A 16380-nucleotide genomic window follows, 5' to 3' on the forward strand; every position below is an offset into this window, starting at 1 on the left:
GCGATCCCGTTCGGCGGATGCGAGACGAAGCGGGAATGTTGAGAAGGTTAACTAGTTATGTCACGTGATACATCGGCCCGACTGCACCTCACTTCCACCGCTGCCAAGCACGGCGGACTTGGAGCTGGTGAAAAGGACTGCTGGGATTGGCTTTCTACTCGGAGCTCTTGTTAAAAGGGGTGGGATTATCAACTCGGCGGGCATTAAGCTAGCTAAATGGCAGACCATTTATCCACCAGTGCCAGCAGGATGCCTTGAGCTTCACCACTTTTCAACCGCGTCTGCCCAGTCGCGAGGCCAAGGACAGACTACCTCATTTCCAAGAGATGCCTTCCCAACTGAATGGCGCCAGCCGCCATGGCGAAGACGACGGTATGCTTTTACCCGGCAGGCTGGCCGTTTGCTCTCTAGCTAACCCTTCGCGCACTTTTAGAAGTATGCCCCGTCTGCAAGTCCTCACGTTATCTCAACCCGGACATGCTGTTTCTCATCAATCCGGAATGCTACCATAAGATGTGCGAGTCATGCGTGGATCGAATATTCTCCGCCGGCCCTGCACCGTGTCCCGTAGCGGGATGCCATAAGACCCTTCGCAAAAATCGGTTTCGAAAGCAGACATTTGAAGATATAGGTGTCGAGCGGGAGGTTGATATAAGAAAGGGGGTGATGGGAATGTACGGAGAAAAAAGCGCTTCTGTTGTCTGACCCACAAAGCCATAAGGACGGGATAGCTAACCATCACTTTATCTAGCTTAAACCGCCGCGAGGAGGAATTCGATAGTAAACGCGCCTGGGATGACTTCCTCGAGCAGCGTGAGGAGATCATAGCCAACCTCGTCTACGGTACAGACGTCGCAAAGACAGAAGCCCAACTTGCTGAATACGCTGCCCAAAATGCCGCTTCAATCCGTCACAACAAGACTCTCGAATCTCAAGAATCCGCTTTCCTCCTTCAACAGCAAACCCTCGAGCAAGAAGCTTTTCGACAACGCCGTCAAGCCGCAAGGCAGGACTACGATGAAGCACGACGAGCCAAACTTGCAGGACGACAAGAGATCATCACACGCCTCGCCACTGGCACCCACGAGGACGCAGAGGCAATCGCGCGCGAAGCCAAACACGGAGGCTTATTGAAGAAATCATCCGCTAGACGTAGCGAAGAAGAGCGCATCAAGCGCAAACAGGCTGCCCTGCTGGCGGAATCTAGAAAGGCCGGTGCTCAAGCTCTACCTGCAGGAGACACTGGTGCCACCCCGGCCGCGGGTCCGTGCTTGATCAAAGGCCTCAGAAAAATCAAGACTCCAGAACCTGAGAAGCCATACGATCCTTTCGCTGGTGGATTATCTCTTACTAATCACGACTACTACACACTAAAAGATCACTATCCATCTCCGTACCTTGACCCGATAAGGGATGATGTTCGGATGCTTGCCGGAGGATATGACCTCAAAGAATATTACGCCAGAACCCTTCTTGAAGCATTTGCAGGTTTGGGGTGCTTTATTGAGGAGGAAATCTTAGCAAAAGATCCGCCATCTGCGCCAATCGGGCCCTCGTCGCTCTCGTCCGAAAGTCATTCAGCTTTGGCAACTGGTAAAGCTGCAGAGGAGGGCGTTCATCGGCCTACAATATCCAGCGACGACGTTTTTTAATCTTGGGTTTGCATCATTCTATATATTATGGTTATAAGTCGGTGTTGTTTTATGGTTATTGCGCGGCGTTATTATTCTCCAGTGACGAAATTTCAGCATGCAGGCGCAGTTTTGGAACCATAGATGGGTTTGATGCACCACCGAGTTTTCGCGTGTCCCAGATGAAGGTAAAAGAATTTATATTGAAAGTATTCCGCAAGGAGAAAAAAGATAGCCAAACAAAATCGAACGAATCCACTTGACCAGCGACCTGACGCGATCCCAAAGCGTCTCGAAGAGTCAAATACAGGTTGTATCACCAATCACAAATAAAAGCCCAACAAAAAGCCAAGCGTAATATAATTATTCCCATACAGCGATAAAGGGGTTAAAGGGGTAGCCGAAGCCAATGGCCTCAAAGGTGAACCCAAAAGCTTGAAGAAATGGTACCGCAATGATAAAGTAAACACCCAGCGCAGCAACCCTGTCTTCATCCATTTGAATGCGGTGAACCAATGTAACGTACCCGACTCGACCAATTCTGGGACACAATGCAGGTAACATGCCAGTCAAAAACCAGGACGGGAATCAAGGGCAGGAGACTACAGATCACAGGATTTCTGGATCAAGGGGTTGAAGAATCCTCCATAGCCGTTGATTAAATGCAAGGGCCGAGGATAGAGTGTAAACCCAATGGTAATGTAATGCCCTGAACTATCAATCCTGATATGCAAAAACGATATGCAAGGCATAGTGTATGCGTGCATTTCTTCGATCAATATCCACTCGGCTTTTTAGCCGAGAAAGCTTTCGAGGTTGATTCTATAGTGTCATCAAACCCTTCCCAAGGCAATTCCTCGTCATCGCTATCGCTCAGCTTAGCCTCATGAGCTGTATTATGCTTTCCTTCCTGGAAATCTTGGCCCAGTCGCTCAGTGAGGTTTGGTTGCCGGCTGACTGGGGCTGCAATTCCGAGTGAATGCAGCGTGACCTCAACCTCTTCCTCAGTCATTTCCTCGCCATGTTTCTTTTGTCCTTCCAGAACATCATAGAGAGAATATATTTGATCCGATTTTTTCTCAATTTCAGTCATGAGGATTGCAATTTTTGGACACATGGCTTTCCGCTGCCGTTTATTAAGTGATGGATCGTGCTTGGCGTAGGTGGTTTGAAATACTGTCAGTTGCATTTTCAAATGCGCTAGTTCGTCCTCAAGGGCTTTGAGAACAGAGGCTAAGGCTATGGACGGTTTCTGGGATGGACGCAGCGTCGGTTCATTACCACAGGCAGACGGTCCAGGTCGACGTTGCGAGACTGGGATTGGCCGAGGGACTTTGATTGGTGGAAGGTTCACACTTTCTTGTGCAGGATTGTGCTTTTGAGATTCATGGCAAACGAAACAGTTTTCTTTTTCGTGGCTGGCGACTTCATCAAGAACACGTTGCGCAGCTGCAGAAACCTTAATCGCCTCATACTTGCTAGTAACGCCATGCAATGTGATGTCTGGTAGAATAATGGCGGATGTCATATCGCCTGCCTTGCTCTGAGATCGTCGGCGCCCGGGCATGGAGCGAGTGCTTTGTGCTGTTTCAGGGGCCGCCATTTCATCCCGGGCCTGGGCAGTGTCAGGCTCAGAGATCTTCAATTTCGCATTGGTTGCTGGTTCCCTTCCAGCTTGAGGTTCTATCCTTGATTCTTGGACGTTCGACCCTGTTGTCAAATTATCCAATTGTAAGGGATCAAAATGGGCTCGAGCCGCACCCTTTAAGGGAACCTGGGTTGTTTCTTTTGCACGTCGCTGTTTACGTGCGATGCGCTCTTCCTCGAGCGTTTTTCGAAGGAGTGCAATTTCATGGCGCTAGACTCTTGTTAGTCGAAACAGGGCAAAGGACAACCTTAAAGAAATTTCATAGGGGCACTTACATCGATGAAACTAAGGAACGTTAAATCCTGGGTGTTTCTCCCATCTGTGCGGGGATATTTCGACTCTACTGTGATCTCGGCATCTGACAGGTCACTATCATTTTCCATAACTGCCCTCTTTACACGCTGTTTGCTTGTGTTGGGTTCTTTCTTTTCCTTTCCGGTTTGAGAGCGGCTTCCGCGCCGTCGTTCCCGAGACTTAGATCGACAACGTTTAGAAAGGTCAAGCGAAAACAAATCTTCGTAATGATTTTGACGTTGCTTCGATCTCAGGGCATCATCTTGGGTCGATTCAAGGGTTTGATCGTGAGTATGGCAACATCTGTGATGCTTTCGATGTCCATTACAAGGGTCCTCGGGACCTTCTTCGACACCCAAATCTCCTTCATCAAGGAATTCGAGATCAAGTAATTCAGAGTTTCTTCTCCTTCGAGATCCGCTCCTAGACGTCGTCTCTTCTTTGTGTGCTTTGGCTTTCGACAGAGCATCTGGGTTCGATTCGTCCACGTTTGGCATCGACGTTAATAATAAGAGTTGGCTCCGAAGCTCTTCATTGTCTCGGCGAAGTGATTCATTCTGAGAACGAAGTTCCTGGCAGCTGAGATACGCAACACCGAGTTTATTCATCACAGTATCGCGCTCTTTCATTACTCTTCGCATGTTTCCATCATGGCCTGCAATTTTGTGGTTGGCAATATCGAGGCGATTCTGAAGTGCCATGTTGGCCGTCTCCAGCCCTAAATCATCTAGTTAGCCAGGCTAGGCGGATTTCCTTGCTGAACTTACTATTTCTCTCAACGGCCAATGTCGCCGCACCTCGACCTGACTCATCCTCCGTTCTTCTATACATATGTAACTTTCCTTCCTCCCTTTTTTTGCGGCTAGATCGTTCAGCTCGAAGTACTTGATTTTCTTGCTGAAGTTCCTCCAGTCGGTTCTCTACTAATAAATTTTCTTTCTCTAGTGAAGAAACCTTGTTCTGGAGCAACTTAAGTGATGCGAATATCGCCTTCTCATCCTCTGGGATAGGAACACCATCAAAAGCAACGTGTTCTTGGGAGGCCGCCGAAATAGTCACAGCAGGTGGAGAGGCAAAACGAGTAGTTCGCGACCGGCCTTGTCGTGTTCCTGCCGGCATACCTTCGTGGTAAATACCTGACACCAATTCAGACATGTCCGGCATGTCCGGGAGGATAAATGATTCGTGATTGGCAGTTTCATGTAAAGCGTCATTCGTTCCCGTCATATCTGTGTTGTTTTCTTCCGTGAAATCCGCTACATTCTGCCCAATCCCCGGGTATGGTTTGCCAGCGGCGTTATTGACAGCATGGGCTATACTTTCGACGTGTTTTTGACCTTTCTTACTTCCGAACCGAGTATTCTTAGACTGCCCATCGAGAGTTGGAGGACGCTCATCGCTCAGATATGAGCCTTCATAGCTCTCCAGGACCTTTGCATGCATATCAGACAATGTGCGACGTTGAGTTCTTGAGGGTCGCCGGCTCGAATTTGCCTGTCTTCTACTTCGAATTTTAAGCTCCTTCGGATCAAGATTCTCTTTTTGTGACACGTGGCTTGCATGCCGAATCTGAGCATCTTTCCGAAGATTGTCCTGATTCCTCATCACAGTTCTATTAGAGATTGACCGTAATGCTGGCCTTGAGCACTGTGGTTCAGGAAGGTCCTCGCGCCGGGCCCCGGGTGATGTAGCTAATTTACTATCCTCAAACGATAGGACAGAACTATGAGTATGATCAGTTCTTGGGATGTTTCTCCCTCCCCTGCCGATTTCGATCGACAGGGCTTCCGATTCATCAGAACTGCTAGCATCGGTAAAATGGGGTAGCGCTCTATGGAGGGCGGAGGTGTCGATGGCATAATCGAGGTCCTCAGCTTCCTTGAGAGCGTTCTCGTTGGCTAATTGCTGAGTTGATATCAGAACATCGTTGTCAGGATCAAAGTCTGAGAGGGTGGAGTCTCTCGATGGCTGGCTCCGAGCCAACACATCGGAGGTACTGGTGTGGTCGTTAGGAGACATCGGAGCTCAACAAACAAATTTTCGCTTCTGAATAAATTTCGGCGTGGTTAGTTGGACGCGTGCAAAAAATCGCTGGGTGGTCCAAGCCAGCCCTCATAGATTCAGAGACATACCCTTGATACCCGAAGTCTACGCGTCCGGTTCGCGCCGTATCCAAGATAAGACGAAAGGATGCAGGGTATAGGACTTGAATCAGTATCCAAGAAAACATATAAATGCCATATGCAAGCTTGACAAAGCTTCGATGGCAGTCCTCTCAGTTTGAGGAAGAGTTTGCCGACAGATGGTGGACAAGAACGACAAGCTCTCTGTTTGTTTACGTTCCGGGCGCTCACCTCGCGCTAAATCCAGGAACGGGAAAGCGCGATTCCCCCCCCCTTCTTGCCCGTCCCGGCCCAGACCCACAGCGCCGGATTATGTAACAAATAATTTGCATTGAGCCCGATCCGCTGGTCTGCCGGGGAGCCGGAACAACCTTCTCCGGCTGACTGGACCTCTCCACATCTCCGAGCTGGAATATGCACTGGGGCCCACCACGACCGCAAACAAACTGCTTGGTGGCTAACTAAATCCCTACTTACTGGTACACCAGTTGTTTGGTTAAGCTGCTCTATATCACAAATCGGTGCTTCTGCCACTGGTTGATTGCCCGTTTCCGGCCGCCCTTGTTCATCTCCAAACTGTCACTTCGATTTATAGTATGCCCGAGGAATATTATCATAGTATGGAATCACAACCATCTCCGGGTTGTGTGTATTACCCACCATACGTTCAGTGCTAAGCATGTGTCGGCTTATTGCTGACAATCAAGTTGATACATGACGGCCCCTCAACCGCGGATAACTCCTCCACGGGTTTCTGGATGTCATCGATTGAATCGACCCGGGCGGACTCATTTCCCAACCCCTTTGCAACAATTTCGAAGGCGGTCGCGGGACTGAGGCTGCTGATCGGTCGGGCCGGGTTTTCTGTCCCATAAATGAGATCCTGTCCGTTTGAGCTCATCCCCCAACAGTAATTATTGATAACAACAGTCATGATATTGAGCTGGAACCTGGCATACGTGTCCAGGTCCATGAAGTGGAATCCTGCGGAGCCATCGCCTTGGACATTGATGATCTGGCGGTCTGGAGCAGCAATTGCAGCCTAAAGCATAGCCAAATCCATTTCCTAGGAATCCAAGATACCCGGTTGACCTGAGCACTACGTGAGGACTTGCCAAAGCAATACAGTGGGAAGCCCAGGGTTCGCATTCACCACCATCGGTGCAAATGATGCTCCCTGGTTTGAGGGAACTGAAAAATTGCTTAAGAGCGTGAAATGGATGTGGACAGCCCGGGCTGATTCCCGTTGGTTCCTGCTCGTGTCGACTTTGAACAGATTTGATGCTGGTGGCAACCTTAACCCATTCCTTTTGCACTCGAATTTCGGACTTGGACAACGCCTCGTTCAATGCAATCAAAACCTGGCCAACATCGGAGACGATCCCAAGATCAATAGGCAATGATCTACCAATTTCACCGCCGTCAAGATCAACTTGGATAACCTTGCATCCTTCCTTAGGGATAATTGCCCCGCTGCGGCCAGCCAGGTACATTCCAGTTCTTGCTCCAAGAAGGATAATTGCATCTGGCGGAGGGTACCCTATAGCCCGAAGTAACGCCAAATTTGTTGCATTTCCACCATTCAGAGGCTGTGAAATAGGAACGAAGGCCGAGTACTTCTTTGAATAACTTGAGCAGTTCTGGGGCGCACTGCACCCTAGGAGTCAGCTCGAGACTGTGTACAATCGTTCCTACGCACATTTTGTGACCTTGCACCGGTCCTAACAATGATCACAGGGCGTGTTGGTTGCTTTAAGATATTAAGTGCTTCTTCGATTGCATCCTTATGAGGACCCGAGGGGTAAGGAATCGGAGAAGAAATGGATCCCCACGATATCCTTGACTGGTGAACAGGAGAGAACAGCACATCGATCGGAAAGTCAATCAATACGGGACCTATACTCCGTAAGCCTTGATATATATATCATCCGTGATTCTATTTCTTCCCTACCTGCTGGGCCAGCTACGGAATTTCGAAATGCATGAGAAACTAAACGGGGAATATCCTCGGCGTGCGTGATACGGTGTGCAAATTTGGTCAAGGGCTTCGCCACGACGACTTGATCTATGCTTCCCTGGAGAGAATTGTTTTCTGCATCCCGCAGTGGCGCCGAAGATGTGATACAAAAGATCGAACTTCGATCTGCATATGCAGTGGCCAATCCTGGCAGGCCATTGCTGTACCTGGAATCTCTGTAAATATTACAGGATCGAAAGCGTTGGAAACTCATGTGGATGTTTTCTTTCTCACCCGCTATTGGCAGTCACAAAGCAGACGCCAACCTTGCTGGGGATCTTGGAGTATCATTCTGCAGCCTGGACTGCGACGGTTTCATGTCGAGTGTCTATCAGCCTGATGCCAATGAACTCACATCCTATGAGAAATGCATCTAGATGACCACCATGTAGCCCATACACATCTGTAACTCCTAAATACTTCAGAGACTGGGCCAGAAGGTCGCCACCGCAAACTCTCGGGATCTGGGGAGCTCAAGCGGAAAGCCAGCCATTACGGTTAAAGCACTGCGTTTCTCTCGGAGGACGGTTGATTTCTAGGAGGTGTAACCTCGACTTCCGCCCGAGAATGGGAGGTTTTAAATGTTAAGGCCAAACAACCACCAAAAGGCGCCGATTGAATTCTGGCATCGTCGGTTGAATAAAATTCAGCGTTCCGAGGCATCGCGGAGTCGTTTATCAGAGTCTAGTCACCCAAACGACGCAATGCGATCCTCGGATCTAATTGACGAGTGGAGAAGGCCAGTCTGTGGGGAAAAGCAACTCCACTTCATAGTATGTAGTTAATACCAGGGCGCTGGTCAACAATCCCCTGAGAACGAGCCTTGAGCCCATGATGCATGCATGTATTCAAGACATACATAACAAGTTACCCCGCGTTAAAACCTTAGCAGCGGACGAGGGTAACGGTGCATGCCGCGCCCCCTTGGGTTTCGGGCAAGAACATTTATCACAGCGTTTCTGCCGTATCAAATAGAAACAGATTTATGATAATTTACTTGCGGGAGGCCATTCAAAATGACATCGATTACTATCACGGACGAATCGTTGACGGGCCTCAAGGATAAAGTGGTCACCATCTCAGGTAAGTATAATGGTCGCCCTAGTGGCGCGAAACACATTTTCAACGCATCGACATCTATTCCTTAAACGCATGCTAACACATGATCATATCAGGCGGCTCTTCCGGAATCGGTCTCGCAACGGCTAAACTCCTCCTATCTCTTGGAGCGAGGGTCTCGATCGGCGATCTCTTACCTCCGCCTGATGATGTTCTTCAGGCCGATGGCTTGATATTCACGCCTGTTGACGTCACGAAGTGGAAAGATCTATGCGGTTGGTTTCGCGAGACAAAGCAGAAATACGGCCGGATTGACCATGCTTTTTGCAATGCCGGTATTAGCCACCGGGCGGACTACTTTGACGAAAGGGTTGACGATGATGGCGACCCATTGGAGCCGAGTAGACTTACATTGGAGGTGAACTTGATGGGCGTCATTAACATGACGAAGTTAGCTATCTGGTATATGAGAAAACAGGAGAGTGGCGGAAGTATCGTCATCACGGCCTCGGCTAGTGGTATGTGTTCGGGCTTCCTGACAATCCTTTTCTGTTTTCTCTGGAAAATGGGTTGGAACCTGACGGTGCCTTAGGTTTCCAAAGATTCGGAATGGTCGACTATTGTAAGTGCAAAGTTTAAATTTTCCCTATATTCCCGGGGATATATACTGAAACTAGCGCTGTGAAGGCGCTTCAAAACATGGAGTTATAGGTAAGCGAGACTTCCCATTGTGCTTCGTTTTCGCCCTAGCGCTTCACATCGCTAATGTTTCACAAGGTTTCATGCGTGGGCTTGTGGCTCGCGATCTGTATCCCGGCCTCTCCATTCGTATAAACTCACTCGCTCCCGCCTGGACGGACACAGCAATTGTTCCCCGGGCCCTGTTGGAGGCTGTTGGATGGAAAGTTCAATCTGCAGAGGACGTCGCTCGCTCTGCTGTGATTTTGATGGCTGACGAGTCTCGCCATGGACAGCTGATCTACTCCGCGGAAGGAAAGTTTCTCGAAATTGAAGAGCCGATATTGGAGGCAACCGTCAAAGTTATCGGCGCATCACCGGAGACCGATACCACAAAAATGGCGGCATTAAGGGATAAAATCAGGGCGGCCCAAAGACACTGACGTATACGGATCGAGTCCTAGGAATAGGAAGACCTCGGGGAGCATATTACCTAAAGTAAACCCTGTAAAGTTAGATGTCAATACCCATGCTCTAAGCTTGAATTGAGGCATGAATTGAACTTCAGAAAATTTATTTATTTCGCCCTGAGCATAAGAGGAAATGTTAGATGGGAATTTTTACGGGTCCATGCCCTGCTGAACAAGATTCGACTGAACCACCGCGAACCGGTGGGGACGTCTGGATGGTCGAAACTCGGATCTATGATGAACGAAAGTAGCCAAAACCGCGCCATCATCGAAAACAAACGGAGGTCGGCTAACATTCTTCGAACTATTCTCAACCTAGTTGACGGACGTGAGGCTCGGAGAGTGCTTCTGTTGTTGTTGAACGAAGGCGACGAGCCGTTTTCAACTCTAACCCAAACGTTACCTTGCAGAGGGAGCTGGAGGTTCCTATCTGCCTTTGCGAAGACAAATGAACTGACGGGTCCGGTTAGTTAATCAAAGTTAATTTTGAGGATCAGGCCGTCATGTCTCAGTGTTGCCATGAGAACTCGATAACAATTCCAGACAGAAAAAACAAGCCTGACAAAAATTTTGTAACTGAGTCTTTCCTCGACACCGATTGGACTGACAACCCAAAGCCCAAAGGGCAATTATAACTGCTCAAGGTTCAAGAAACGGGTGATATCAAGATATTAACAATGACAAATATACAGGACAATTGATGTAATTATGTTCTTCTGTCCGTGAACAAAAAAAGATATTCTTATGGCAAATCAGCACGCCAATGTGGTCAATACAAAAGCAAACCGAGTATGCCGTAGACCCGGAGGCGAGGAGGAAAGAAAACCAAGGCACCCAACTATTAATCAAAAACCAAATGTTAAGCAAGGATTTGTAGAAGATTTTGCCAAAGAGTCATGAGTTCGTTAGATGGGATTTATTCGGAGTACACGAAACGGATAAAAAAGGGCAGTGGGTTAGGGCTGAGGCCGTAGGTGTATAAATACCGACTCGGAAGTTTATCGGTGCAGCATTAATCCTAGTAGGACTAGTAGGAGAGGTGGATATGCATGATTAGTTATGGGAAGGCTATGGTGGAACAGATACAGCGCTTCTGGAAGGAAAAACGGGCGAATGAGGAGTGCTAGGGGGTGGCGTCGCATTCTCGACAGCAATACTAGGTACATTGCTATTTGGAGCGAGCTGGGTCGGCTGGTGAGCAAATTGCGGTGATTCAGGGTACGGAGGAGCCTCGCCAAGATCTTCGTAGGGTGGAGGTTGTGGGATAGAAGAGTCTGCAATGTCAGTTTCTGGAGTGGGTGCATTTTCAGCATCGGAGATTGTAGACTGTGACAGGACAGATGTGCTGGACAAAGTACGACGATGCATCGGCGGCATTCCACTTCCGCCCTGGGCCATGGCCGCGGGGGTATCTAGGAGGGGCCGGGAATCCGATCCCTGAGAACTTGCGCGCAGACGAGAGCCATCATGGCGGACATGCCCAACAGCGGCATATGATACACTTGATATGCGTCTTTCACGGCCCCGAGACTGATGCTCCGCTAAGAGCGAGGCTGCGGACACTGTCTCGTTGTTTGCGCGGGCCTGCACCCTAGCGCTGCTCTCCGCACGGAGTTGCTCTAAAAGCACCCAGTCTCCACGTTCACGCGCCTCCCGGCGTATCCGCCGCCTTTCCTCTCGCTCCGCAATTTCCTGCCTGCGATGTAGTCGAATTTGATACAGAGCCTCCATCTCTTCCTCTCTCCGGGTCTCCTCTTCGTCCATTGTTTCCGGAAACTCCACCACGACATCCATACCGGCCCGCTCTCCTTCCCTTCCGATCACTTGTTCGGACGGCTTAGGGATGGGTGAGTAGGCAGGAAGGGTTATTATAGATCGGATGGATGTGTGTCGGTCGATTGCCGCCTGTGTCGCCTCCATTTCCGCGGCTCCTGCACCTGCATAGGCCGTATTCTGCACCAAATCGAGCGACGATGAGCCGTCTCGTCCCGCTCCAGAGTTGCTTGGAACGTGGCCATAAGCGGCACGGGGCACCCATTCCTTCCATTTGCGCTTCAAGAATTTTGTTGGGATAAATTTTGGCTCGTAGTTTCGAGCACGAAGGCTTCGCAGGACGAAGTATATCAGGATAATGACGCAGAGGATAGCAAGGACTATTACACAACCCTAGTGTATAAAGCAATTGCAAATTAGCTTTGGCGGTTGTTAGGATGGGATCTGGGTGCAGAGCACGACTCTCAACCCACCACGATGAGGTTTGTAGTTTTGGATCCCGGACGACCGTCGTCGCTTATCATTGCAACAGCTTGTAGAGGGATATCTCCGTAAGGCGCAAGCAAAAGCAACGAACGTTTTCAGGCGATAAACATATCTACACTGCAGACACTCGAAACAACGCGCGATGATTGGCCTGTTGCCGTTGCTGCGACTGGTATCTTGCGACTGGGAAACACGGGGAGAAGTTTCGAGAAGACTGGCCCACGGAAAGAAAAGTTTTGTGTTGCCTCCGAGCGGTGTTTGGCGATAACTATCCATCAATCCAGGAGAAAAAGACGACGGGAGACAAGGAGGCAACCGAAACGGTTCGGTCAGCCCTATGGGGAAGCAAAGCGGAATTTGCACGGCGTCCGAGTCAGCGAGTGGCTTCAATGGCCTGCGCTGGTTGGTGGGATCCTCAAAGCAGCAATTTGGCGAGCGGCTAGCCAGGCCAGTTCCGGCAAACAAGCCGTGCGGGCAGTGCAACGGTTCCTTGGGTGCAAAACCTTCGGAATACGGGTGCAATGGCTAAGCACCATCCTCCTCCCTTCATTAAGCTCTGCTTTTCTTGGATTTTGGCTAACTTGCCAACCACCTCAGCCAACTCCTCACTCTAAGCCACGGGAACCGCACTCGCAAGATGCAACCTCACATGCCATTTGGGGGTGGAGGAAATCAAGTCAGCCGAGAGAAGTGTACATGCTCTAACATTGCCTGGCCAACAGGTCACAGGGGTATTCAGCCCGTTCTTCTCCACTACAAATATTTCCCGGCTCTCCAGGCGCACAAGATCTGCCATCGATGACGATATGTCAATGTCATTATCGGCGGTTTCTAGAACTTCTCCTTGACCCAGATTGGGGTTTTGAGGCTTGAACGCTTCCTGGTTCTCGAAAGACATACGCGCCAGGTTCTTCCAATGGGCAACACTCATTGGATAGAGATTTTCCTTCTGTCCGGTTCCAGGGCAGCTGCACTGAATGTCTTGAGTGTCTCTGTCTGCTCTCTATATAGAGATGCATCCGGATGGTCATTATCCCTGCTACGTGCTTTCCTCGCATGTAAAGCCAATGAGCCATGATAGTGCGCGGGAATTGCGGATGGACATTGACACCACCCAGGACACTTAATGGAGTTGGCGCTGCTACAAACCTCTGGAAGGTTTGCTTCAAGGAGTCCTATCGTTCGGAATATTCCCAGATCCCATATAGACGTATGGGCTGTATTTCATGAGGAATAGACGCAAAATGATAGAGAGTTCTAACAGAGGGCCATGACTGCAAAATGCAAGGACTAATAGACAAAGACTTGTGTGTCCTGCACTTCAGCGCAGTGCCTTGAAGTGGCATTCACTAGGTCTGTGGAGGATTTCAGTTATTCTGAACCACACACAATGTTCGCACCCTGTGGAAAATTTCACCTTTCCCCGGAGCTGAAGTCCACTCTTTTCTGCAGTAACCTTTTTTATCATCATGTTTCTTCAGTCTTTCACAAGTGACTATCATTGCTAGTTCTTGGGTACTTTTCAATGTGCTATCCATGCCCTCAGCACGGGGAGCTCGATTCTATTACCTCAGTGATGGGGTGACAATTTTCAACTGCATCACGCAACTCGCCCTGTGAAGATATTTGATCATCTCTAGGGAACAACAAAGGACCCTGAGTTCATCCCACCCCTATCCTGGATGATTGCTCCCTTCACATGCTATCTTTGAGAGAGAGATTGGAAAGTTGTGGTTGGAGCTTGGAAGAGAGCATTCCTTCCGCTGATTCATCTCCCCGTACACAATTAGATCAGATATTTGTCTTTTCGAATCCCCTCTATGGTTGATACGCATTCAGTTTTTGCCGGCGAAAAAAATATACTAAATCACGGGTGCTCCTCCGTGGTTCGCAAATATGGCTAGCAGGAATGCCTTAAGGACTATAGTATGAATGAAGTATGCCTTATTACAATGCTGTACGATAGGTAGAGTAAGAAAGAGGAACCAGTGACACAATATTCCGTAGACTCCGAGTAATTACTCCGTACACATGCGAAGTTTTCATACGTACCCAGCAGCCCTGCACGGCGGGCGCTTTTTAAGGGGCATTTTGGTTAAGGTTACCGGCTTAAAGCCAAGCCATGAGTTAAGTTAACTAGTTAGTTAGTTAGTTTGATTGATTGATTGATTGATTATGTCATCCACCGGCCCCAGCCGCTTTGTCAGCAGCTATGCGGGCTTGTCCTCACGTGATCGCCAGCTCAGTCACGTGCTCTAGATACAAACTAAACAAACACAATAACACGGATATACAGGTTTTCCATCCCAACCGCCATAACGTCAAAAAAGCAAGAAATGGAATGTATATAGAAAATATAGATGGATCCCTCAATGCCATTTAGCTGGTGCATCCAGGATGCCGCGCATCTCTGCTGCTGCATCTATTTGTCCTGTATCACTCTTCAGGGGGACTCATTGCTCTGCTGGCTCCGTGTTGATATGCCAGAATTGCCCAAGAAGTCCAGTCTCCATCATGAATCTGGCTGCCCTGATGCTGTACTTTTGCTGTGAGAGCATTATTCTCAGGTCTGTTGTCCTTCTTTCCTCTTTCCATATGATGTCCTCTCTGAGCAGACGGAATTTTGGGCAGCTAATCAGGATGTGTCTCACCGATTGAGCCTCCCTTCCGCACTCGCATCTGCCATGAGTTAATTAGTTGGCCTCTTAACTAATTAGTTAATTAAGTTTCCACAGGTCAACTATTACATGAAACAGCACAACGCGCGGTATGGCTTTGTCCTAACTGATACTGAGCTGGTCCCTATTAAGAGACTCGATTCAAATGGTAACCTGTTGGTAGCACAGGCCATACCATGGGCAGCAGCAGGGCCTGGAAGTTTGACCATTCTTCTCGGGCTTTGGTATCTCGGGATGTTGGGGGCTGCGGATGATGACTAGCAGCTGTAGAACGAAGCAGGAAATGCAATTGCGCAACATGCTTGGGACGTCAAGTGATAACCAGCCTAGTAATATTTTGTGTTTGGTGGGAGGCCTCGTTTCTGATCATCTGCCTGTAAAACCTATCAGTGACAAGGAAATAAGCAGGGAAATTTTTTTGAGACAACAACAAGTTTCACTCCAACACTCTCAACGCATTTGGTTTCAAACTTGAACCAGTTACGTTCTCTCTCTCTGATATAAGTGATGTCGGGATAAGTGATCGCAACATCAAAATCTATCCACACAACTCTTTCTGGGTCACCAGGAACGATCATAATGTTCTTGGGATAAGGATCATTGTGTTCAACCAAAGCTGAATGGATCTGTTGGATACCATTGACTGCCTTGGCCATTCGCTCTTCGCTGTACGTGACGCAGTTCATTAACAAGGCGTTCGGGAGGTATTCCAGCAAAATAGCACTTGGAAGGCCAGCATCGTGCTGAAAGGCATCCAGATAGGGGGCAAAGGCCTTTTGGTTCAGAGAAAATGTGTATCCATAAAACTGTGGTACGTAGCCCCTGTCGCATACACCAGATCGCTTGAGACTGCAGTAGGCCCGGATTTCGCAGCGAGCACGGTTCAAATCACGAATCCCATCATCAGCATACCCGGCGTCTTCTTCGTTGTGGAACTGGGCATGGTCAGAAATTGGTAGGTTTGGCATATAGCGATGGTCAAGGCACATACAACTTTCAGAACGCGGGGCTTGCCATCATAGTTCACATGGAATATCAATGACGTGTCTGATCTTTTCAGCGTTTTAATAAAGTCAACCTTTGTGGGAGCGATCTCAATCCTCAAATTGTTGTCAAATCCTTTCTCGTTCTCGTAAATGGTACCCTCTGGGCCACATGGGCGACTGGTGTGACCCAACATGAGAGCGGGTGAGAAAAGTGAGAAGCAGTAGCCACTGGTAACCTCCACAGTGGAAGACGATGAGATGGAGGAAGATGAGATGTTAAACTTGAACGCGCTGTGAAGGTGTTATTTCAGCCCTAGTCCGGAATTAGGTTGTTCCGCCTGCGCGCTAGCTGCCATATCGGGATTTCGTTGGTCCGAAAAACCCTTACGTTTCCGAGATCTCACAGTAACCTAATTAGGAATCGTGCGAGAACCATAATCTAAATAGAGAACTGTTGGAGCACTGTAGAATTCCTATTACCTTTCCAAGAATGCTTCCTTTCAGGAAATGAGCTCAGTTCTAGAATGTAACTGAAAT

The 16380-nt window shown here is 48.8% G+C and overlaps 7 protein-coding genes across 7 annotated transcripts; 2 read left to right on the top strand and 5 right to left on the bottom strand.

Moving 5' to 3' along the window:
- The first annotated feature begins 142 nt into the window (after nt 1-142).
- Nucleotides 143-3090, top strand: CIMG_08327 (CDK-activating kinase assembly factor MAT1). The gene is made up of 3 exons (XM_001241163.2): nt 143-372; nt 434-674; nt 752-3090. The coding sequence occupies exons 1-3, from the start codon at nt 327-329 to the stop codon at nt 1650-1652; spliced, it is 1188 nt and encodes a 395-aa protein (XP_001241164.2). The 5' UTR covers nt 143-326; the 3' UTR covers nt 1653-3090.
- On the bottom strand, nt 2407-5877 carry CIMG_08326 (uncharacterized protein; the record flags this gene model as incomplete). Its single annotated transcript, XM_001241162.2, has 4 exons — nt 5706-5877; nt 4341-5619; nt 3555-4300; nt 2407-3489 (listed from the first exon to the last, which is right to left on the bottom strand). The coding sequence occupies exons 2-4, from the start codon at nt 5590-5592 to the stop codon at nt 2407-2409; spliced, it is 3081 nt and encodes a 1026-aa protein (XP_001241163.2). The 5' UTR covers nt 5593-5619; nt 5706-5877.
- A 492-nt stretch (nt 5878-6369) lies between these two features.
- Nucleotides 6370-8032, bottom strand: CIMG_08325 (benzaldehyde lyase; the record flags this gene model as incomplete). Its single annotated transcript, XM_001241161.2, has 5 exons — nt 6370-6738; nt 6800-7346; nt 7406-7592; nt 7648-7880; nt 7980-8032. The coding sequence occupies 5 exons, from the start codon at nt 8030-8032 to the stop codon at nt 6370-6372; spliced, it is 1389 nt and encodes a 462-aa protein (XP_001241162.2).
- A 318-nt stretch (nt 8033-8350) lies between these two features.
- CIMG_08324 (uncharacterized protein) lies at nt 8351-10033 on the top strand. Its single transcript, XM_001241160.2, has 5 exons — nt 8351-8796; nt 8889-9296; nt 9365-9394; nt 9460-9483; nt 9550-10033. Exons 1-5 carry the CDS (start codon nt 8730-8732, stop codon nt 9891-9893), a joined length of 873 nt encoding a protein of 290 aa, XP_001241161.1. The 5' UTR covers nt 8351-8729; the 3' UTR covers nt 9894-10033.
- Nucleotides 10034-10390: 357 nt separating this feature from the next.
- Nucleotides 10391-12873, bottom strand: CIMG_08323 (uncharacterized protein). The gene is made up of 2 exons (XM_001241159.2): nt 12167-12873; nt 10391-12086 (listed from the first exon to the last, which is right to left on the bottom strand). Exons 1-2 carry the CDS (start codon nt 12215-12217, stop codon nt 10989-10991), a joined length of 1149 nt encoding a protein of 382 aa, XP_001241160.1. The 5' UTR covers nt 12218-12873; the 3' UTR covers nt 10391-10988.
- Nucleotides 12619-13110, bottom strand: CIMG_13236 (uncharacterized protein; the record flags this gene model as incomplete). The annotated part of the gene is made up of 2 exons (XM_001241158.2): nt 12619-12789; nt 12829-13110. 2 exons carry the CDS (start codon nt 13108-13110, stop codon nt 12619-12621), a joined length of 453 nt encoding a protein of 150 aa, XP_001241159.2.
- Nucleotides 13111-14311: 1201 nt separating this feature from the next.
- On the bottom strand, nt 14312-16118 carry CIMG_08321 (uncharacterized protein). The gene is made up of 3 exons (XM_001241157.2): nt 15849-16118; nt 15289-15792; nt 14312-15231 (listed from the first exon to the last, which is right to left on the bottom strand). The coding sequence occupies exons 1-3, from the start codon at nt 16035-16037 to the stop codon at nt 15184-15186; spliced, it is 741 nt and encodes a 246-aa protein (XP_001241158.1). The 5' UTR covers nt 16038-16118; the 3' UTR covers nt 14312-15183.
- Nucleotides 16119-16380: the final 262 nt, after the last annotated feature.

This window comes from Coccidioides immitis, assembly GCF_000149335.2.
Source record: "Coccidioides immitis RS genomic scaffold supercont3.3, whole genome shotgun sequence".
NCBI lineage: Eukaryota > Fungi > Ascomycota > Eurotiomycetes > Onygenales > Onygenaceae > Coccidioides > Coccidioides immitis.

Excerpts from the sequence above, each read along its gene's own strand:
- CIMG_08323 (XM_001241159.2), bottom strand. The coding sequence starts at position 12,217 with ATGATAAGCGACGACGGTCGTCCGGGATCCAAAACTACAAACCTCATC. Across the intron at positions 12,087-12,166 it reads AAACTACAAACCTCATCGTG|GGTTGTGTAATAGTCCTTGC; the intron begins GTGGGTTGAGAG and ends TTTATACACTAG.
- CIMG_08327 (XM_001241163.2), top strand. The coding sequence starts at position 327 with ATGCCTTCCCAACTGAATGGCGCCAGCCGCCATGGCGAAGACGACG. Across the intron at positions 373-433 it reads CCGCCATGGCGAAGACGACG|AAGTATGCCCCGTCTGCAAG; the intron begins GTATGCTTTTAC and ends GCGCACTTTTAG. Across the intron at positions 675-751 it reads AGAAAGGGGGTGATGGGAAT|CTTAAACCGCCGCGAGGAGG; the intron begins GTACGGAGAAAA and ends CACTTTATCTAG.
- CIMG_08324 (XM_001241160.2), top strand. The coding sequence starts at position 8,730 with ATGACATCGATTACTATCACGGACGAATCGTTGACGGGCCTCAAGGAT. Across the intron at positions 8,797-8,888 it reads TAAAGTGGTCACCATCTCAG|GCGGCTCTTCCGGAATCGGT; the intron begins GTAAGTATAATG and ends TGATCATATCAG. Across the intron at positions 9,484-9,549 it reads TTCAAAACATGGAGTTATAG|GTTTCATGCGTGGGCTTGTG; the intron begins GTAAGCGAGACT and ends ATGTTTCACAAG.
- CIMG_08321 (XM_001241157.2), bottom strand. The coding sequence starts at position 16,037 with ATGTTGGGTCACACCAGTCGCCCATGTGGCCCAGAGGGTACCATTTAC. Across the intron at positions 15,793-15,848 it reads AGCCCCGCGTTCTGAAAGTT|TTCCACAACGAAGAAGACGC; the intron begins GTATGTGCCTTG and ends GACCATGCCCAG. Across the intron at positions 15,232-15,288 it reads AGAGTGTTGGAGTGAAACTT|GCAGATGATCAGAAACGAGG; the intron begins GTTGTTGTCTCA and ends TAGGTTTTACAG.